This window comes from Pan paniscus, chromosome 4, assembly GCF_029289425.2.
Source record: "Pan paniscus chromosome 4, NHGRI_mPanPan1-v2.0_pri, whole genome shotgun sequence".
In the NCBI taxonomy this organism is placed as follows: domain Eukaryota; kingdom Metazoa; phylum Chordata; class Mammalia; order Primates; family Hominidae; genus Pan; species Pan paniscus.
Window position 1 is genome coordinate 163,961,646 of NC_073253.2, and position 22,723 is coordinate 163,984,368.

The 22,723-nt window shown below is 45.5% G+C and overlaps 1 protein-coding gene across 1 annotated transcript in view; it reads right to left on the reverse strand.

Moving 5' to 3' along the window:
• Positions 1-22,723, reverse strand: part of SLIT3 (slit guidance ligand 3) — a 639,400-nt gene that overhangs the window by 139,244 nt on the left and 477,433 nt on the right. The window contains exons 7-9 of the mRNA XM_014345150.4: positions 22,133-22,204; positions 16,173-16,336; positions 5,338-5,479 (exon numbers count right to left, since the gene is read on the reverse strand). Of these exons, the coding sequence (XP_014200636.3) occupies positions 5,338-5,479; positions 16,173-16,336; positions 22,133-22,204 (378 nt within the window). The remainder of the gene's footprint in view (positions 1-5,337; positions 5,480-16,172; positions 16,337-22,132; positions 22,205-22,723) is intronic.

The window sequence follows — 22,723 nt, forward strand, 5'->3', positions numbered from 1 at the left end:
CGAACCCCCAAGTGTGGATCCCAATGCTCTGTTCCCAGTCACTCTGTCTGATCAGCTTCTCCTTCGTACCACCTGCTCCCATCCCACCCTATCACCCCTCCTTCCATGTGACAGTCCCTTACATGGAAACCTGGTGCTCTCAGAAAATCCAAGAGTCACTGATGTCCATGATTTCTAGAACATTCCAGCTCTCTGGTTCTGTTTGCTGGTTTGTTTTGTTGTGTTTTTAATTCTGTGTGTCTTTTAAACCCCCTGGTGGCTGGTAAGAATGGAATATTTGCTATTGTTAAGTGGCTGCCTCCCTATCTCAGAGAGACACTGTGGTTAAGGGGAGGCAGGGTGAAAACTGGGGCTATTTCCCCTGCCAGATGCTCTCACTTGTGACTGGACATGGAAGCCTGTCCATAGCCCTTCTTCATGGAAGACATTTAGCTTCCATAGCAGAAGATATGAGACATGGGATACCACCATGGGGAGATACAGAGCAAAAGTGGAAGAAGATGGGACTCTAAAGACAGATGGTCCCTCCAGAGCTTTTGAAGGCTCATGAGGGCGTCTGAAGACCACAGAGCAGAGGAACATGTGGGTCTCTGGGGCTTCCCATAATCAAAACCTGCTGGAAGCCAGAGCTGGTTCAGAGAACCGACAGGGTGCAGTGAGAATGGTGCCATCGGTGGGAGCTCAGCTTCGAAGAAAATCTGCAGTGAATCATCATCTCACTGTGGGTTCTCTGGAAGAAAACTATTTTTAGAGGAATGGGCTCTGGTATTCGGGGACACCAGCACACACTCCTCTGAGCTGCTTTGGCTTTGGAAAACACTGAAGAGAGTCTGCGAGACTGTTTTGCATGAGAGATAGGCAACCCCCTCCCCTTCCCCTAAAGTTGGGGAGTGCAGAGCCCCTCCCAAGGTTAAGGCAATTTAAGAGAATCACTAGTAGCTAAGGATTGAGAATAGGGAGTGGAGAGCTTAACACAGTACCAAGCATTCCTAAGGAGAAAGTACAAATCTGGATTATATGGGTGGCCATGGACAAGGAGTGGAATTCTCAATAAGAAAAAAAAAAAAAACACATTTGGATGTCTTTGGAATGATAAATCAGATAACTCCTATTCATCCTGGGGTGCATCCTGCTGTTTCAACTCTCTGCTCCCTTTTTTGTCATCTTCCCACCCATCTGCTGACCTCTCACATGGTAGAAGACTTTTAGGCCATCACACAGGTCCCCAGGTACATGGAAGAAGCAGGATCCCCCCTCCAACCTGCTCTCAAGTTCTCTCTTACATGTCACCTCTCGAACTGCCCTATCCAGCCATAGAAACTTGCCGCCTCTGCTTTAATTTTTCAGTTTCATTTTGTCACAGAGGAGGAGGAGGCAAGCACAGCAAGAAAAGTCCTCGGCAATCCATCTGGTAGACCGTGGGTGCCCAATACACAGGGGCAGTCTTATTTACATACATGAATACATTTGCATGAAGATGAGCTACTCCCAGGTTCAAGTCATAATGCAAGTGGCTAGCCTAGTTCCAGAACCTATTCTCTCAACCATAACCCTTCAAAGAACTGACCTATGTTTATGGAGGGATCTTTTGTGTAGGTAGCTCCAGCTCCTAGGATGTGGTTTCTAACCATTGTCATCATCCTAATAAAGGTCGCGGTGATAGTTGTAGTAGTTGCCAGTATGAACTAACAACAAGCATTGTTAATATAGTATATCCTATGGACCAGACACAATGCTAAGCATTTTACTATATTCGTTCACCTAACTTTCATAAGAACCAGTAAGGAGGTGCCATTAGCCTCTGCGTTTTGCAACTGAGGAAACCAAGGCTCAGAAAAGTTATCTGCCCATGGCTACAAGGCAGAGCCAAAGCTGTAATGTATGTCTGCTGGGATCCACAGTCTATACTCTTAACCTCTTGGTTGTTTGTCTCTGCTTATTTCTGGAAACACTCTAGCTAGGATGATCATTCTCAGACTTTTGGATTTCAAAGACTAGGTGGTGACAAGACCTTTTATTTTGCCAATTATGGCAATCTGTGTGTGTCTACTATACGATACACATAAATTATAAAATAATTACACACAGATAACACACAGGGACTACTCTGTCTTCAGTGGCTATCATTTTATAAAATAAAAGACATTTTTAAAAACAATGATAACAAAATAAGGAAGTCCAAAAACTTAAAGGATGCTCCTTTAAACTGAATATTTTTGCTCAATAGAAAAATATCACATTGTTCTTGTTTTTCTCACTTTACCTGATATCAGAGAAAAACTCAGTCATAATAGACAGGCTTTTGGCAATTACTGTTCTAGCTTGTCAATGTTGCTTTTAAAATTCAACACATCCAGGTGTGAGTCCAACCTTCCAGGTATGCTCTGGCCTGCACAGAGCCCACCTCTGATGTTGTTATCTGCAATTTCTGTCTCCTGGAGAGCTGAGCTGTGTATCCACAAGGTCCAAACTGAGAGTATAGAGATGTGAAGTGGAAGGGGGGTGGCAGGCCCAGAGCCCCTCAATCAGGGCTGGGGTGGGCTCACTGGCTACAGCCTGGCTACCTGGACTGGACTCTTTCATCAGACTGCAGTTTGGGAACCTAGCCGAGGGACGGTCTGTGGCTGCCAAAGAGAAAAAAACCTGGCAGATGGAAGGAGAAAAGAATAAGGTAGGGCAGGGAAGGAAAGGAACGATCCATAGGAATCTGAAATGAGATGAGGGCTGGCAGGAATTCTGTCTTGAACATCCACTGTGGGAGGGCCAGAGGCCCACTGTGGCATGGATGTTGAGGGAAGGGAAGTGAAGGTTAACTGGGTGGAGAAAGAGGTGGGCAAAGTGGGGAAGAGAAGTGGGAAGACCATGGGTAGGGCAAGGGAGAGAAGGGGAGAAATGCATCAAGGGAGGGAGAAAATGATGAAGGGGAGGGCGGGCACGGTGGCTCATACCTGTAATCCCAGAACTTTAGGAGGCCGAGGCGGGTGGATCACCTGAGGTCAGGAGTTCAAGACCAGCCTGGCCAACATGATAAAACCCCATCTCTACTAAAAGTACAAAAAAATTTGCTGGGTGTGGTGGCAGGCACCTATAATCCCAGCTACTTTGGGAGGCTGAGGCAGGAGAATCGCTTGAACCCAGGAGGCGGAGGTTGCAGTGAGCCAAGATTGTGTCATTGTACTCCAGCCTGGGTGAGAAGAGTGAAACTCTTTCTCAAAAAAAAAAAAAAAAAAAAAAGAAAGGGAAACAGTGCAAAAAGGAAAGAGAGCAAGGATAGGAAAGAGGAGGAATGATGGAAGGAGGGAGATATTTAAAGTAAATTAGATAGTATGTTGGAAGGCCGTAGGAGGAGCAGGAGAAGTAGGTGAGGACTAAGTAGATTCCGTAGAGGGAGCGCTCTCTAAAGCTAGAGCACTGGACCACAGGGACTGAAGGAGAGGTGCATTAAAACCCTAAGGGAATGAATTGTCAGTATTTGTGGAAAGGAAGGTGGAGGGCCGCAGAAGGCGGAGAGGGCAGGCAGAAAGGACTCTTTACTGACCAGCTCCTGCCTGCCAGAGGGTGCGGAGGCATGGGTTGTGTCTACTATGGCTGGAAAATGGGACTGTAAAGGAATCAAAGAAAAGCTGGCAAAGTAGGTGAAGAAAGAAGAAGCCAAGTCTCCACTCCACTGTGGTAAGTCGTATGCTTCTTTCCGTTTCAATCAAGGTAAAGCCAAAGTCTTTAAAACGTCCCAGGATGCGGCCCCTCCTTACCTCTCAGATCTCATCCCCTGTTACCATCCGTTTTGTCTACTCTACTCCAGCCACACTGGCCTTCTGGAGCATCAGGCCCACTCCAGCCTCAGGGCCTTTGCACATGCGATTCCCTCAACCTATAATACTCTTCCTCCAGATAGCTGTTTGGTTCTCTTGCTTATTTCATGTCCTTTTCTTGTTTTATTTTTCTCCACAGAATCTACCTTCTGACATGTTATCTAACTTACTTTACTTTGTTGCTTGTTTATCCCCTCCATCACTAGAATGCAAGTGTCATACAGGCAGAAATGTGTCTGTTTTGTTTGTTTCTGTCTTTCCAAGCACAGAACAATGACAGGAAAATAGTGGGCTCACAACAGATGTTTACTGAATGAATACAAGAATGAATGAAGGAGTCAATGGTCATCAATTGGAATGCATTGGGAACAGAAGGGCACACACAGGGAAGGGGAGGAGGGGGAAGAGGAGGAGGAGGAAGACGAGGAAAGAAGAAAGGGGGGAGATTATGACAAAGCAGAAAGGCAAGGGGAATATGTATCTTTTATTTGGAGGGATTTTACCTAATGATGTTCTCAGTAGAAGGGCTCCATATAATGATCTTTTTAATCAAGCCAACTAAAGGTGAAGGCAAAAAAATGAAAACAACTGTCGCTATTTAAAGAGTAATCTTGAGGTCAGTGTTGACTGGCCCTCTACTCATTTTAGAATGAGATACTGGCCATTTTCTAATGTATGAGGGGAGAGTGGACTAGACCGAACTATGTAGACAAACACATTTTACTGGAATTTTTGACATTCATGTACACACAGAGACAAACACAATCTTGTGTCATTACCTAAAAACGATCTAAGCTAGAGGACAAAAATCAGATCTGAGATAATTAAGAGCTCAGTCCCCCTCTCAGATAATGGCAGCTAAGAAATGAGTGAATCATTTGTTTACGCCCCACCACTTCCACCACTATTTTACAGAGTACCTGCCCATGTGCTGAGGACTGTATGAAGGGCTCCACGTGTAGTATTACATTTAGTTTTCACAATGACCCACTGAGGTGTCATACTATAATTATCACATTAATATAGGTGAGAAAACAAAGGATGAAGGAGACATTATTTTACCTGAAGTCACACAGCTAGTAAACGGTATGGCCAGGATACAAATACAGTGTGACTCTAAGGGGAGTTTGCAAACTCATTGGGACGGGCCAGAGAGAACATACTTTTTAGACCTTGTGGGCCATGCAGTCTTCTGTGACAGCTGCTCAATACTGCCATATGAGACCAGCCACAGGCAGGACACATATAAATGGATGTGGAGGTATTCAAAAACATTTACAAAAATAGGCGGTGGGAACCCCTGGCCCTAGGCTATAGCTTGCTGATTCTGATCTCGAGTCTATGCTCTTGACCACCAAGCTATCATAGCTGGGAAAGTGTGGAAGGACAGCAAGGAGATTCCTGAGTGTTTTTAATGGTCAGCTCCAACAGCCCCACACGCTGATGGCCTAGTGGGTGATCGGCTGGGACAGGGAGCTGAATTCGCCAGCGACTGTTGTGGGGGGTGTCAGACAGGTGCACTTACATTTCGACGATGCCCTCCGGCAAGTTGGCAGGAATCTCCATCAAGCCCTTTCCTCGACAGTCCACGATGTTATTGCTGCACGTGCAGGGCGAAGGGCAGGAGATGGAGTTGGCATTGCAGGATGGGGGCTCCGAGTGGGGGGCTGTGAAGCCAAGACACAACAGTCAACTTATGTCAGTGTCAGGAGCTGCCTGGGCTTCTGTGTCCTTAACCAGCATCCTAAGGGCAAAGCATGACCTGACAGCCATCTGAGAAATGATCACCAGCTGACATCTCCCTTCACCTGGGAGACACAGGTGCCACAGGCTAAATATTCAGCAAAGAGGAGAGAGTCTGACCTTGACCTCACTGTTTGAGTTGCTTCGCCTGCTCTGTTATCCTGTCGTCTCCATCTTTTGGAGAAAGAGGGGCCCTCAGAGTCAGTCACACATGAAAATATGCTGCTAGAATCCAAAGAGCATATGATGGGACCACTTTCCCAGGATGCATCTTGGGGTTTTAGCTGGTATGGGACGCTGAGTGTAAACATAGCTTTTAGACCTTTCTCTAGTGGCTGCAAGCCACGGGGCTATCAAAACCAAGTGGCAGAATGTCCCCATTTGCGGCATTGATGTTGTCAAAGTGTTAATACCCCCACCAGCAGCTATACCTAAGGCATTTCCAGATGGCTTCTATGTCCAGGGAACATGCAAATAAAAGCTATCTCACCTGAAAAAAAGGTGAATAAGTTACTACAGATTTTGAAGCCAGCTGTTAATTTTGTTTGAGGTGAGAATCAGTGTGAATTTCAAGCAAAGTGACAGAAAGCCAAGCAAATAGTACCTAAGGAGCTCATTTAGAAAGCCAAATGTAGATAGACATATCCATTACTAACCCAACTCAAGATTCAAAGAGTCACCAGGAATCTAAATCACTTTCTGTGGTGGTCACATTAAATCCTGAATACAAGAAGTAAATGCAAATGTTTTAAGGACATTGTAAACATTTGCATGCTATGACTATTCCCTCAAAGTGAGGTAAGACTCTTAATCATATGGTTAGCTTTCCAAATGTGGATTTTTTGGTCCAAAACAGAAGCCCAACCCCACATCCCTCCCAGGACCTCATCCTACTGCTGCTGGATCCAGCCAACGGGGGTTATTTCAATGTCTTTCCAGATTGTCCTCTCAGGGAAAAGAGCCATGACTGAGACCAAACTTAGATGAGGTCTGCAGATTGCCTCACTGCTTGGACATGGGGCCTCTGGCTGGGGGCTGTTAATTGTAGATTAAACACAGAACATGAAAAAATCTGCAGGGAAAAAGTGATTTTTGGTTTGGCCCCTGTTCACTGGAGAAACTGAGTCTAGGAAGCCAGAGTGGGTCTAGCTATAGGGGTTGAGCCAGACGACCAGCAGAGCCTGGTGTCCCGTTTGGACGCTGAGGCTTCAAACAGAAGGTAGTGCGCTCTCCGCGTTCAATAGTCCTCATGGCCCCAAGGATGGATCCTCCTGCAGGGGCTCCAGTTGACATCTACAGCTTAATTTGGAACGTTTACCCCCGCAGAAAGTGCCAGCCCAATGACCAAAGATTCTTATTTCCCTTGACCTCACTTACATATACACAAAACAAAAACTGAAAAAATGGCCTCATAGTGGGGATGTTTGAGAAAATATTCTTGTCCAGGGTACATGGACCTCAAAGTTGCCAGTGCTACACAAGTGGATCTAATGGAGACCATGGAAAATGCCAGAAAGATGATGACTTACACTGAATTCCCAGCTGGAACATTCTCCTAGAGAGAGTGGTGATGCTGGCCTTGTTCCAAACTGGGAAAGCCTTTATACTTCTGAGAAAGTGGCAACCACAGAGAGCCAACCTGTAAGAGCCTCAGCTCAGGAATGGGAGAGTATTGTGGCTGAGAATGTGGGCTCTGGGTCCTACTGCCTCTATCTGATTCCTGGTTCTATCATTTCATCATTATTTCCCTGTGCCTCAGTTTTCCCATCTGTAAAATGGGGAAAATAACAATACTTATTTCATAGCATGGTTTTGTTGTGAAGGCAAAGGTAGGTAATGCCTGAGACGTCTTTATTAGAATACACGGCACAGGGTAAGAGTTTGGTAATGTTCATTGTTATTATTGGGCCTGCTCTGCTACAAATTGTTTGTAAGACTTTTGGCAAGTCACAGTACCTCTCTCTGAGCTTTTTTTGGTGCCATGTCAGTGAATAAGGAGTTTGGATTGCATGATTACTGAAGTTCTTTCTGAGAAGGAGTGAAAATACCTAACATCTTTACCTCCCCTGCTCCACCTCTCTTTGCAGACAGCAAAGGGAATTCTACGGTGTGAAAGGCTCCCATCCCATCACCCACATCGAAGGGAGGTTGGGAGCAGTTGGCCTCAGATGTCAGGGTGTTTGAAGTACAGATGGCGTTCCCTAAAGAAAACTGCGGAGCCTGGCCTTCCACATCAAGAGGAGAGCACACCTGACAAAGCCAGGGAGAAGCCCCACACTTGGGACACCTTCCTGTTTGGAAATGTCAGGAATGGGAGTCTGAACTCTTGCATTTTCCATCTGTTCAGGTGGAGGGACTGGATGGCCCTCCCTCTTTTGATCTGTGAAATATTACTTGAATGGGGTGTGTTGGAAAAGGGGAAAGAAAGATACCATATTCAAGGGCTTATAATGGCGGTGGAGGTTCTAACATGGAATTCTTCCAAAAGTACCCCTTTCTGACTTCCAGGCTGAAATTAATTCTGTTCTAAACCAGACCCAGGGCACAGCCTTGAGTCCCTCTGGGAAGTGGCTGGGTCTTCCGCAGGGTGACTCCCATTCTGTTTGGCAGTGTGTGCTACATTTCAAGGGATGCTGTCAAGGCAAAAAAAGTCTTTGAAAAAGATTCCTTAACCAGGTCACTAACAACACCTTTAATTAGGCAGAGAGAAACAATGGTAATTATAGCCTCTGATAGCACCCTGGGCTGGCAGCTCACCAGCCAGGCATTCGCACATGGTGAGGACGTTACCTTCCTGTTTAAACGAAACACTTCTGGCTTACAATGAGGTTGAAAGATGGGTTCGTTTTCCCTAGAAACATTCTCCTGTGATCGATGCCAATGGACCAAGCCCATTCCCTGTGGGCCACAGAGAGCTAGATGGCAGAAGTCCCTCCACTTTGCTCCCTGTCTGGACTGAGATTGGAATGTAAATTCCATAATGGCAGTGGTGTTTTCGGTCTTAATCACTGGTGTACTCTCAGTGCCTAAAACAGGGCTCCATACAAAGCACGGACCCATAAGCATACCTTGGCTAAATGAGAAGATAAGTACATAAGGACACTCGCCCAGAAGCCTGGCACATGTGGAGGGGCTAAATGTCACAAAGCTACAGAGGTGAGTGTTCCTTCTGGAAGGGCCCTGAGGGAAGCTTCCTGAGTTTTGAGTGCCTGGCCTCTGGTAGGTAGGATGAGCTGTAGAATGGGGAGGTGGAGTGGCCGTGGGAGATGGGACTCTGTCTGCAGCTCTCTTCTTTCCACCACAGCTTTCCATGCTGGCAAAATCACTTGTCCAAGTCACCTGGGGCCCCTCTGAGCCTATCTCACTTGCACAAGCCAGGGTGTCCTAAGCAGTCTACTGAGCTCTGTCAGCAAATCCACCCCTTCCAGCCCTTACTGTCCACACATGTTGGGGAAGGTAGAGGCAGTGGATTTCCAAGGAGGACAAAGTAAGGAAACACCTACTTTTTTACCCAGCAAATGATATGACTATAAGTTGGGAAACAGAGAGGAATGGGAATAGCAATTTTATATTGGGATAGAAGGAATCACTTTCTATATCTCCGATGAAAGCATCTGTCTGCATGCACATGTGTGTTCCTCTTGTACAGCATGCTCTTATGGCGGTCTCATGACCCACACTGTCCTTGAGTGAGCCTATGTACTGGCAAGGAAGGTGGCCTTAACTCAGAGCACAGTGATGCACCAGGCTATAGAACCCCTGTTATAAGATGTTTTGATTGGGAGCATGTGGACTTGCTCTGCATGTCTTCATTTTTAAATAAGTGTCCACACTATCTGCTCTTGGAGCTCTTTCAGTGGCACTAAAATGCTGCTCTGCTGGGGTGGATTTCTTCTCCAGAAAAGGGGGCTGAGGATGTGGCTCAAGTACGCATCTCCCCTCTGGGGGGTCTTGGTCACCACTTTGGCTCTGGGCTCTCTATCTGAAGCCAAAGCTGTCTTTGTGCCAAACGGGGCAGAAACTACAATTCCTAACCTTCAGATGTCTTTAAGGCCCCCTGGACCATGGCCTGATGACTTCAAGGGGGGACAGAGCAGAGCCTGGGAGAATGGAGGTCCCTCCCAGCTCCTCACCGATCATCAGTGGTGCTGCCTCCGGTCCAGGGAACACTCAAGTGAGTGAGAGGGGAGGGATGCGTCTCCAGCCCAAACTCTCACAGGGAAAGTCCCTGCGGCTGCTTGCATGCGTATTGTGCCCAGTATCCCATCTCTGCTGCTCGTATAACTCCCCCTGAAGTTATCAGAGGGAAGAAAGACTGAGCCATAACCAGGGACCTGCCTCCTGCCCAGCCACATTGTTCTTCTCCTAAATGGTAAAATGGGGATGATTATCATGGTGAAAGCAGAAGGTCCTAACTTGCCTGCTGAGATGAGTGGGAAAAAGACCACCAAATTTCAGACTTAGATGGGCCCATGGAGATGGCAAGGAAAGAGAAGCCCTGAGAGAGGAGGGGACTTGCCCAAGGACACAGTGGGGTCCAAACTAAGAGTAGCCATCAGTCTCGTAATAGCAACTAACATGTATTCAATGTGTACTATGTGCCAGACACCGCATTGAGTGCTCTGTATATATTATCTCACTTGATCCTCATAAAACCCATGATTTAGGTTCCATTCTTTTTTTCCCCCTTAGCATGAGATGAGGAAACTGAATAGGGGGTTAAGCAAACTGTCCAAGATCATAAAGCTAGTGAACAACAATGTTTTAATGTTTAGCCCTGTGCTCTTCTTTCTGTCTACTCTGCCAAAAGGAACCCCAAATTCTTCTATTTATTGCCATGAAACTGAAAACCATCAGAGCCTTGGAATCTCAAGAGGTAGGAAGAGCAGGCTCAGGGACTGAGACACAGGTTGTGTAAGCTACACTAGAGATGATCAAACACTGCTGTGTTAGAGCTGTGTTTCTTTCTTTCCATCTTTAAAAAACCTCATCCACAACGAGCTATCACCCATCCCAGTTTGAATGGTTATTACCAAAAAGACAAAAAATAACAAATGCTGGCACCAATGTGGAGAAAGGGGAACTCTTATACGCTGTTGGTGAGAATGTCAATTAGGACAGCTACAGCGGAAAACAGTATGGAGGTTCCTCATACAATTCAAAACAGAAGTACCATATTCAACAATTCTGCTACTGGGTACATATCCAAGGGAAATGAAATCATTGTGTTGGTGAGGTATCTGCACTCGCATGTTCATTGCAGCATTAGTCACAGTAACCAAGATATGGGATCAACCTGTGTTATCAGTGAATGAATGGATACAGACAATGTGCTGTATATACACAGCGGAATACTATTCAGCCATAAAATATCCTGTCATTTGTAGCAACATGGATGGAACCGGAGGACGTTATGTTAGGTGAAATAAGCCAGACACAGAAGACAAAATACCACATGATCTAAGTTATATGTGGAATCTAAAAAAGTTGATCTCATAGAAGTAGAAAGGAGAATGGTGCTTACCAGGGCCTGGGGAGGGTATTCGAGAGGAGGACATAGGGAGAGACTGATCCGCATGTATGAAGTTATGGTTAGAGAGGAGTGAGTTGTGGTGTTCTAGTGCCCAGTAGGGTGACTACAGTTAACAATATTGTGTTGCATATTTCAAAATAACTAGAAGAGAGCATTTTGCATGTTCCCACCACAAATGTATGAGGTGACAGACATGCTAAATCCTCTGATTTTTTACATAATATATACATATATTGAAACATCACACTGTACACTATCAGCATGTTCAATTATTGTGTGTCAATTCAAAACAAAATAAAAAAATTTACAGAATATTTTGAAAGTCTGAACAACAACAAAAAAACCTCACTTGGTAAAAGTGCAGAGTCAAAAGCTCCAATGGCCTTGTGAGCATGTGGAAATAAATTAATTCCAGTATTCAAATTAAGCATCCTTACTGGCCTCTGGCCTTTCAAAAGCCAACAACAGACTGCGATGACAATGGGACTCGAGCAATTATGATGAGAATATAAATGAATGTGATTTAAATACCAGAGGCATGATAATTTTGGGAATGGCTAAATAAAGCTAATAATCTCATTCCTGCAATGTCCAATTACGGTGTTTTAATTAAAACCTCCTAAGGAGATGGGTGGCTGGTCATGGCTTACCTTAATTATCTTTGTACTTAGTAACTAGTCCCAAATTAAAAAAAAAAAAGACGATGAAAAGGGAAAGTTTCTTGTTTCTAGAGAGATAAGCATATTTCATTTTTAATAATAAATGAAGTGCTTATTGAGAGGCTATTAGGTTCGAGCTTTGTTCTAGGCATTTGGGGCACCTGAAAAAGTGTACGACGTGGCCCCTCATTACTAGAAGACAAGACTAATGTCTGTAGGAAAGGATATCTCACATTTAAGGCCAAGGGCAGGTAAGTGTGAAACACATGGACAAACCAATGGGTTCAAAGACATTCAAAGCAAAGAGATAACTGATTTAGGAGGTCAACTAATAACCTTGAATTACAAATTGTGACTGGTAGAAACCCTTCCAGATTAAGGTACCAGAAAATTAACAAGTGGAGGGTAAATCCTAAAATTTAAACCCCCAAATAAACCCTTTAGATAAGGATGAAAAAAAAAAAAAACCAACAACTTGCAACTCACGTAACATGAACTTCTTCTCTGGTCTATGATCATGAACTTTGATAAAGTTCTGGTCGGGTTCAGGCCACAAGCAACCAGACACTTCCAGCCGTAGGGCCTTAACCTTCCTCTTGAAACAAGAAAAGTTCACAGAAATCCTTTCAGCAGAAGCTGAAGGGGGCCAAGTAGTCAAGTTGTATAACATAGGGAAAAAAGTTAATAAAAAAATAAAGCTCTATTTCCCCACCCTTGTGAAAAATTCCCAATACCCAGGGGAAGAAAATAAATGCCTTCAACTGGAAAGGTACAGTTGACAGAGGAGATGAATTTTGCCAAAGTGCACTGCTAGCAAATTTCTGGGTTAGCTGGAGTGATAAGGAGCCCATATCCAGGGCTTCTGGGGAGAAGAAGCTGGGCTCCAGACAGCTGAATTTAATTCAAAGGGAGATATCAGGCACTTGGGCAGGCAGAGCCCTCACAGGCTGAGCGAGATAAAGCTCTTTCCTGTCTCTGGAGCCATGTGTTTGGTGAAATTTTTGATGCCATTTAAAGGCTCAGGGAGCTTTTCTTATGCTGCCTGGATGGGGACTGCTGGTGATGAAGCTATGCCCAGGGATGGCTTAATTGCTACCCCAATGCCTCTTTTCCTCCTGAGTGGATGACCTCTATTTTGTAAGAGAAGTTCTTGTCTTCAGTTCTTGACTGAATTTCTCCTCTTGTGGTTTAACAGGTGAATAGCTTGAATGAGGGGCATTTGGGGTTTTTGCAGTTAAAAACCACCACAGGGCCGGGTGCGGTGGCTCATGCCTAGAATCCCAGGACTTTGGGAGGCCAAGGCGGGTGGATCACCTGAGGTCAGGGGTTTGAGATCAGCCTGGCCAACATGGTGAAACCCCATCGCTACTAAAAATACAAAAAATTAGCTAGGCAGGGTGGTAGGTGCCTGTAATCCAGCTACTCAGGAGGCTGAGGCAGGAGAATTGCTTGAACCCATGAGGCAGAGGTTGCAGTGAGCCAAAATACTGCCATTGCACTCCAGCCTGGGTAACAAGAATGAAACTGTCTCAAGCAAACAAACAAATGAACAAACAAACACCCCACCATAGACAGGTCCATACAAAACAGTATCCTTCAGATGCCTTGTGGGGCTCAGGCATTGGGGCAGGACTGGTTGTTGGTGGTGGCATGTGGAGTGTGGTCAGTCCTTGAAAACAGCTCTTCTCCTTAACCTCCTTCTCTAGGGCCTCAAAGACTGACCACTCATGTTTCAACTGCACACTCACAGACTGAACCTTCCTCCACATTGCTTCCTCTCAAGGTTTTGTCATTGTCTCACAAAGTGTATTTAACAATTTTTGAAAACGCATTAGGTTGGTGCAAAAGGTACAAAAGTATTCGCAGTTTTTGCCATTGAAAGTAATGGCAGAAACCACAATTATTTTTGCACCCACGTAATAGCAGAAGTTTTTGGAGGGCATGTTCCACATGCACCTGACTCATGATGGTAGGAGTTCAATCTTCATGGATGTTCACTGCACCAGGGCCCCCAGATCTTTATATCTGACCTTGACCTTTTCAGAGAGTAATGGCTCACAGCATTCTAGTTTGTAACCCATGGGAGCCTGCTAAGGCACTTAAAGAATCCCTCATGCATAGGGGTCTCAATATATCCCTGCCCTTAATTCATACTACAGGCGAGAGGGTGGAGATTAACAGCATAGTCATGTCTGGAGCCTTTGGACTAAATTCTCATGTTCTCAAAAGACACCTGGCTTCATTCTAAGAAGCTCCAGGGACCATCACAAGCAATGGGATTAACTGCTATAAACAGAAGTTGATAAAAGTGCTCCCACGTAACTACGAACCTGTCTGCTGGACCTAGCCTTTCCAAAGGAGAAAGAGTGAGGCATTCAGATTTAATGGACTTTGGAGGGTCAGCCTTTCTCCCCTCGTTTTGGATCCTGACTGGTGCTGGGTGAGCAATGTCTTGCTGCACCTTTGACAGGAATGTGCTCTCTGATGAAGTGGTGTGAACGGTCATACACTACATTAAACCTGGCACTCACCTGTAATGATATGTTTTATCATTCTAATTAGTTTTTTCTCACTACCTCTTGGATGACTCCCGTACTCTATAATTATTTCTTTCACTTATGCCGATATTGTACCCTTTGCCGAATAATTACTGTAATTATAGTCACTATATTTGAATTTGGTGCCTGCGTGATAAATGGTTTTATTATATGTGTTTGATGGGAAGTGATTTCTAAGTGGGTGTCTATAGGAAGTTATTGAGGTACTGCTTGAGACATGTTAAAATATTTTTAGATAATAAATAACATGGTAAAATAACAACATGACAGGAGGAAGCGGCAGAGAATGAGATGAAGTTGAATTCAAGGAAAATTCTTGTATATCGCAAGTGTGATCTAAGAGCAGAAGAGGCCAGAGAGTTTGCGCTTCTGGCCATACTGGAGTCCAGCAGTTCATGCTGGTCCCAGTAAACCCTTTAGTACTAAAGGTGGGCACCAGTTAGAAAGGTGAGAGAAATGCAGAGCCCACAGTGCTTAAGCTCCCTGGGGTCCTTGTTTCCTCTTGCATGCTAACTCCCCAGACTCAGCCTTTAGAGGCCACTGGGCCCCAATTCTGGGACTGGCTTCCTGGAAATCAAAATACCTCTTTGGGAAATTTCTCAACTGAATGCTTTCTGGTTTTTTTTTTTTTTTTTTTAGGAAGTCAAGGAATTAGCTCTACTTATTTACCACAGAAAAAGGAAGAGTTGGTGAGAATGGAAGGTGCCAATGCAAAGTAAAAGCAAACAAGTAAAATTTGGGACCCTGTTTTTTTTTATTTATTTTTTTAATTTTTGAGACATTTCACTGTTGTGGCCCAGGATGGAGTACAGTGGTGCGATCTTGGCTCACTACAGTCTCCACCTCCCAGGTTCAAGCAATTCTCCTGCCTCAGCCTCCTGAGTAGCAGGGATTACAGGTGCCTGCCACCACGTCCAGCTAATTTTTGTATTTTTAGTAGAGACGGGGTTTCACCATGTTGGTCAAGTTGGTCTTGAACTCCTGACCTCAGGTGATCCACCTGCTTTGGCCTCCCAAAGTGCTGGGATTACCGGTATGAGCCACTGCGCCCAGCCAGGACTGTTTTAAAGCTACATCCCCTGGAAAGATTTTCCTGGGTTACTCAGCCACCTCCCATCCCCAGAGATCTGAGCTGCCTTCAGTTATGTGTCTGCATCATTCTGTTTTCTGTGCCACATAGGCAATCTGTGCTTCTGTTACATTTCGATTACCCACAGATCAAACTCTTATGTTTGCTCAGCACATTTTGTGAGCCCACTAAACTATAATAATTAAGCTCCACTGATTTAGCTTTTACCAAGGGCTGTGTATTATGCTAAGTGCTTTATATGCATTATTTCACTTAATCCTCCCACCTGTTCTTTGAGTTATGAACTATTATTATTTCCATATTGCGGATGAGCAGTAACTTGCCAAAGTCACACACCACAAAGGGACAGAGCTGAGATTTCCAGCCAAGCAGCTGACTCCAGAGCCTACATTATCTTGTCTTCCAATTTCTATGAGCAATGGGACGACAGGAACATGTTTAGCAGATGCTAGAACACCTCCGTTATACCTGTTTCCATTTTATGTGTGGCTCAACAAATGTTCGGTTTCTAGTATCAATGGACTAGGGGGCTGAAAAAGTAGTTCATGAATTCTTTTAGCATTTCCCTTTACCAGATGACAAGAGTTTCTGTTTTAAAACCCTTTGAGGCATGTCACAGTTCTTTAAGTGACTCCTGAGTACTGAGGACGACCTATGGGGTTCCTTCCACACCAAGCTCTGGGCTAGGGTATGTGTTCAAGGTCAGGGTGATGTTGTGGGAGCTCATGAGTGGGTGGGTCATAGCACAGGAGGGGAGAGCAGGTAAGGCATCCTCACCTGGGCACACGTACTCCTTCTTCTGCACATCCGCCACGTTGAAGCCCCTCAAATGCACAGGAGCCATGCAGAGTGTGAACTGGCCAACTGTCCGTCGCTGTCGCAGCCAATCCGAGAGCCAGGCCAGGTGGCAGTCGCAGTACAGGTGGTTGGAGTGGAGGCGCCTGGGAGAGGGCGGGACAGAGAGAAGGCATGATCACAGAGTGAAGTGTGGAGGCTGCCACTGGCCAGACAGAGTGGCCAAAACCCCTGTTGCCCCTTTCTCCAGTGTGAAAATCCCTAGGAGCCCAGGGAAGCAATTCCCTCTGCACTACCAAAAACATGGGAGCCCCAACCCTTTCATTGCCAGGTCACATCCAAAGGATGCCTCCAGGGTTCCGAGCAAAGCTCATTTTTTAATAGCAAGTCCACCCTCTTTTCTTTTCACTCAAGCAAGCCTCAGCACATGAGAGAAGGGGAGCGACATTATTACAGTGACATCCTGATGGGAGTCAAACTTACAAAAGGGCTATTTATTTGTAAATTTCAGCACTTTAGCCAGCATGAGTTACAGGTTGCTTGAAACATGCTTCTCAATCTCAATGCCCCCATCTCCAGCGACACGCAGCTGAGAGATGCTGTTGCCTTTCCCTGAGTTGTTCTTCATTCCTCCACTAAGTGTCCTTTAATAAACCCACTGCATGTAATGCTTGTGGGCTTAAAACCAATACCACTTTGTGTGCACTAGCTGGAGTGAGCAGGCTGCAGACAGAAGGGAAATTTTTAGAGGATGTACCTTCTTTCCACCCTCCCACTTAAATAAGGTGTTGTCTGTACCAGACTCTTGCAATCCATAGCCATCTCTCCACAGTGCCCTTGCTTTCCTTCCTGTGTTCAATTCTGTCTGGTGTATTTGCTGTTCTGACTGATTCAGGTATGGCTGAAAATATTTTCTAACCAGTTCTAGGATGCTTCGGCTTTCCCCCTCTGGTAGCTGTGGTTCCGGATGAATTTCTTGCCCCTGAGTAGATAAGAATCCCTGGAGGGATCTGTGTGTTTCACTTCTGAGGGGAATCCCATCAAGTTAAGTGACTTGAACTTCCTTTCCACTACCAGGGAGGCAAACTAAGGATATCCAGGGGCTTCTAAGGCAAACTACGGATATTCCAGGTTCTTCCCCAAGGTCTCTCTATCAGGGGTTTCCCATTTCCATGTTCCCTACAACCCTAGGTCACTAGAAGTTGGTAGTGGGTAAGTTTTCATCACATCAGCTTGTCATGTACTTGCATTTCGGATGCACATTTTAAATGCCTAAATCCTGGACATGCTAATCAGCTAGCAGTATATAAAGACTTTCAAGTAGTCTGTGTCAAGCCAGTTATTACTGAGTGTCAGCCCTGTGGAGAGGCTCAAGCCCCCTCCACGCCTGGAATAGAGAGAGCTGAAGGGCTCTTGACCAAGCTCCACTTAGTGTAAGGTCAACATTGCCAAACACTGGCCAAGTGCAGCTACCTCCTGCTGGATGCCAGCAGGGCCTTCCTGCCACTGTGTGGGCAAAAGCCTCCCATAGGCCTGGGCCACTGGGGCCTTGGCCACCACAGGGGGCTCCAGATCCCATCATATCAGTTAGATTAAATGAACCTATATCCCATATAAAATGTAATTTTTTCTGCTAACAATTTTGAAAAAGACTTTTATGATTTTGTTTCAAAAATAATTAATCTGGATGTAATTTCCTTTTTGCATTTCCCAGTGGGTTGCACACACTTTCACAGGCTCCTGGGCCCAAGATACAGTGAGTACAATGGGTCCCACGCAGTTCTCCCCTTTGAGTTCGAAAGCTTAGAGTTCTTGAGCTGAAGCAAGCACTGCTTGCTCTTCGCCTGGACTCTGGAAAGAAGTGAGACAGGCAGGAAGGGGTTGGCGAACCAGAATCCTAAGCTGGTGGGAAGGACCTCAGTTCTAGGAGGGAAAGCAAAACCTCTGTTTATTCATTAAGCATTAACCACTTTGTGCCAAAAACAGAGAGGAGGCTTGGCAGTGGACTTTCAGCTGACTTTTCACCGGGTATAAATGTTGTCCGAGGAACACAGCAACAGTAGGTCTGTCTGGGACAAAGCAGACCACAGGGCAGCCTGCCGTGGCACGCGCAGGCTGAGGTGCTGTTCTTTTGTGTGCCGGGAGAAGCAGAACCTTTTAATGAGCGTTTGGCTTTTATTTGGAAAGGTGGTTGCCCTCTTGTGCAGTGAGGCGTGGAAGCTGAGGCAACAGGGATTCTCTATGAGCCAAGGAGCGTGGGTGCATGTGGTGGATCACAGATCAATGCAAACAAATTCCCGTCGGTTCCGATCAAGGGTAAGAGATCAATGGAACAACAAAAATGACGTTTAGGTAAGTCAGATCCTTACTGAGCTGATTGATTTCTGGGATAATAAAAATGTCAGAGGTTTCCCTTTTGGAAGATTCTATTAGGTTGATCCTGTCTCAATCCTGGCTGGCTGGCCCCAAGCTATCTCTCTTCTTAATCTTGATACTGATAGTTCCTATCCCTTTGTCCGTCTTAATAGAAATTTTTCTCCTCCCAAGAGCACCAGAGAAAAGAGGTGACCCAGACTGATTTGGAGCCATCAGAGGGTTCTCGTCAAAAGCCCAGGGCAGTGGAGTCCAGGGTGGTGAACAGACTCCACTCCCTCTTCTTGGAATTGTATCCACCAGAAATGCTAAGAGTCAAGCTGGGTAGATTCTTGCCTTTCACAACACGTTTGGGAGATCAAGTTAAGCCATACCATGTCAAATAGTAAAAGAAAAATAATCATAATGAGCATGAAATTAGAGCTTAGGCACTGTCAGGGGTAGCGCTAATCCTCTTGAGTGAGAAGGGACATTATTTTAATTACTTTCAATAGTTTTGGTGAGGTGTGACAGCAACGACACAAGGGAGGGTGGCCTCCATAGGCTTCTGGGCTGTGCAGAGGCTCTTATCTCCCTTCTTCTGTTCACCTGGCACCTGCTCTTCTGCTTTTGTTCCTGATGAATGGCCTGAGCTCAGGCTGTGATGGCAAACTGCCTGAGTCTGACACTGGCTCCATGCTTTCTGACTTTGACTTCGGGCGGCAATTTAACTCTGGGCCTCAGTGTTATCATCTGTCAAATGGGGATATTAGTGGTGCCTCCTTCCTAGGGCTGCTGTTAGAATTGAAATGATTCATGGGAAGTGCTTAGTACAAGGCCTGGCACGCAGCAAACCACTGAAGAAATGTTCACTGTTAATTACGACTGAGAGGAGACTAGCTCCAGACTTCACTCTCTTCCCAGCCCATGGCCCTGCCTGGACAAGGCTGCAGTTTCTCATTTAGATACTGTAGCACCGAGGTGGCTAGGTGGGTCCTGCATGTTGTTCTGCAATCTTTTGCTGATGGACACATCATATTCCATGTTGATGAAACCACCTCTACAGAACATAAGGTGAATGAATACAAATGCCAATTTATAAAAGGTGCCTTTTAGCCACAGACGCTAAATTAAATTTCCAGCAAATCCTTTTAGAGAGGGTCAGTGTTCATTTTCTATAAAATGTGGCTTTCTGAATTCAATATAAAAGCTTTCCTTTAGAAATCCCATTTATGGCTTCCTTCCTCTCTCGTCTTCCCCGCTTCTCCACCACCACCAGCCGTCCCCCCCCAACCCAATACACACTTTAATTACAGTGAAGGGGGATTAGTCAGCTCAAGTCTCCAGGGAGTTCTGTACAGCGCCATCTCTGAAATTAAACTAAAGAGAAAATGGCAGCAGGCAGGGAGCAAAGAGAACAGACGAGATTGATTGATTGATCTGAACTCATCAGATGAATGTTCAGGATGGCAGAGAAGAATGACAACAGAAACCAGTAGAAAAAAACCCTCCTGTTCTCTTCCCCCTCCCTACTGCAGCCCAAACAAAGTACCCCAGATCCAGGCCTAACCCTGTCCCTACAACTCCCAGGGAATGAGCCCAGCTTCTGTTATTGCTGCTTCTAAACTGAAAATAACAAAGAAGGGAAGGATAAATCACAGGAAGAGCTCACAGGAGCTGGATGGCTGATTCCTGCAGGTGAGAGTCATTTTTCTTCGATGCAACCCACATGTCTGGGGTAATGCAGGCCCAGCACCCTGAGGCGCACTCTTGGCTTCTTGCCCAGAAGCCCTGGGTCCCACTTTTCCCCAGCTCATCTGTGGTTTGCTGGGAACTTTGAAGAGGTCTTTGAAGACCAAATGGCTTCTTAAAATTCCATTACTGCACTACCCTATTTTAAGAGGGAGGGAAAGGAACAGATTTTCTTGGCTGAGTTATGCTTTTGAATGAGGGATCCAGGAAAGAATTTGGGAAGCAAAGATGGAAGCAGGGCTCAGATTATTATTCTTTATAATAACAAGTATTTGTTGTGTGCACACCATGTACCAGGCACTTTATGTGTTAAACTGCACTTCATTCTCACAGCAACTTTGAGGCAAGCATTCATGAACTCACTTTCCTTGAAGCACAGAGAAATGAAGAAACTTGCTCAAATTAAGTGGCAGAGCTCCCATTTAAACTCAGGCCTAACTGCAAACTCTGTGTCCTTCTTAGGGTTCTCTGTATTACCTCTTTATATAAATTGCTTCTTTGGTCTTTGTTTTATCTTTGCCTGAAGATAAAGTTGCTTTCTCATGAATGCAGTGGTTCTCAAACTTTATGAGCATTAAAATCTCCTGGAGGGCTTATGAAAAACAGATTGCTGGGTGCCACCCCAAGAGATTCTGATCTGGTATGTCTGGTATGGGGCCTGAAATCTTGCTTTTCTAACAAGTTCTGGGTGATATTGATGCTGCTGGTCTAGGGACCCCACTGTGGAAGCTCTGCTCTAAGGATTTCCAAATCTCATGGATTGTACAGGCAGCACAGATCGGATGGCTGCTTGGAACTTTCAGTCCAGATTTCTGATCATGTGATAATAATGTAACAATCAATATCATTTATTGTCTACTGCTTGCCAGGCACTTTAAATATCTAATTTCATCTGATCCTCACCACCATTCCTATTTATAGAGGAGGGAACAGAGGAAACAGAGCTAATAAAGGGGACTGCAGGAATTCTAGCCCTTGGCCTTGGCCCTAAATGTTTTTGGCTGACACCCTTGGGAGCTCGCTCTCCCTGACCAGTGTGAGGAAAATACCACCAAAGCTCCGCCAACACAAGCCAAGTATCAAGTCTGAACCTCTCTGGAAAGGCTGACAGAGTCCACTTACAGAGAAACTTACAAAGAGGTTCCTGACTGGGAACAGAGGGGAACTCCCCAGGTAATAAGAGCACTAGAACTGCTCTCTGTATTGGTCACGATGAGGAGATTTGTTTCCTGAGTACGCACCCTGGAAAACTTAAGCCCACCTAAGACATCAAAGGTAAAGAACCAAGTGTGAGAAAGGTGGCATTCTAATGTCAGAATATCATCCAGGGAGCAGGTGAGCAGGGAAATGTGCTGGGTGGGGGCTGGGTGGGTGGAGAGAAGGAGTGACTCTCCTGTACTGTCATTCCTCAGGGGAAAACCATTGTAACCACTGGCAATCTGACAGAACTGCTGATGTTACGTAACATTAGCTAAGCAAATGGCGAATCATTCAGTCAGAGTTCTATATGCTTTGTGACAATGTAAAACTAATCTCTTCTATCAGGACGGAAAACATGCACACAACACAGGAAGAATTCCCACAGTTCTAGGGTAAGAGAAATGAGTCTGTCTGACGCAGAACGGTGGTTCAGAACCATGGTTGGTGGCACCATGACCTGTCTCTACATCTACCCTCACTCGCCAAGGCACCCGTTGGTTAATAGCAGAAGGAGGAATTTGAATGTCGGAACCATCTGCCTAGTCATAGCATGGTAGGTTTGACAAGCAGCGTAGAGTGCTGCACTTTGGGCGTGAGGTAGGGAGAAAATGGGAGAGATGCACAGACTTCTTACTCACAGAGTTCGGATCTTCGGCATGTGGTTGAAGCTGGTGACCAGGATGCGACTGATGTTGTTGTTGTTGAGGGTACTGCGGAGATAGAGAAGGGAGATGATCAGCCAGGCAGCAGCAGGGGAGGCACCAAGATGCTTGTAGAAGGTGGGGGGAGGGATGGTTGTGACTGCAAGACCATGAGTCAACAGTCATGGCCCAGCCAGTGGAGCAGCTGAAGACAAGTGGACAGGTCTCCAGACGAGAAGAGCATGCCCTGACTTTTTTATTCAGGTGGAGCCCTCCTTCCCTCTACTATCCTCTCAGGACTTGCCTACCCACCTTGAGTAAGAGTATCGCTTCCTGAAACCCTCCTATGCACTGAGTGCTTCATTATAACATCTCTAATTCTTACATCTACAATGCCAGTTACCTATTCCTGTCCTCGGTTTATGGAGAAGGAAACAGATATGCTTAATAACACACAAATATACAAATGTGTTATCCTCATATTATGGATGAGGAGGCTGAGCCACAGGGAGGCAAAATATGTTTTCCAAGAACAATCACTGCAAAGCTCTGGAGGTGGGATCTGAGTCCAGCACTACCTTGCTGCAT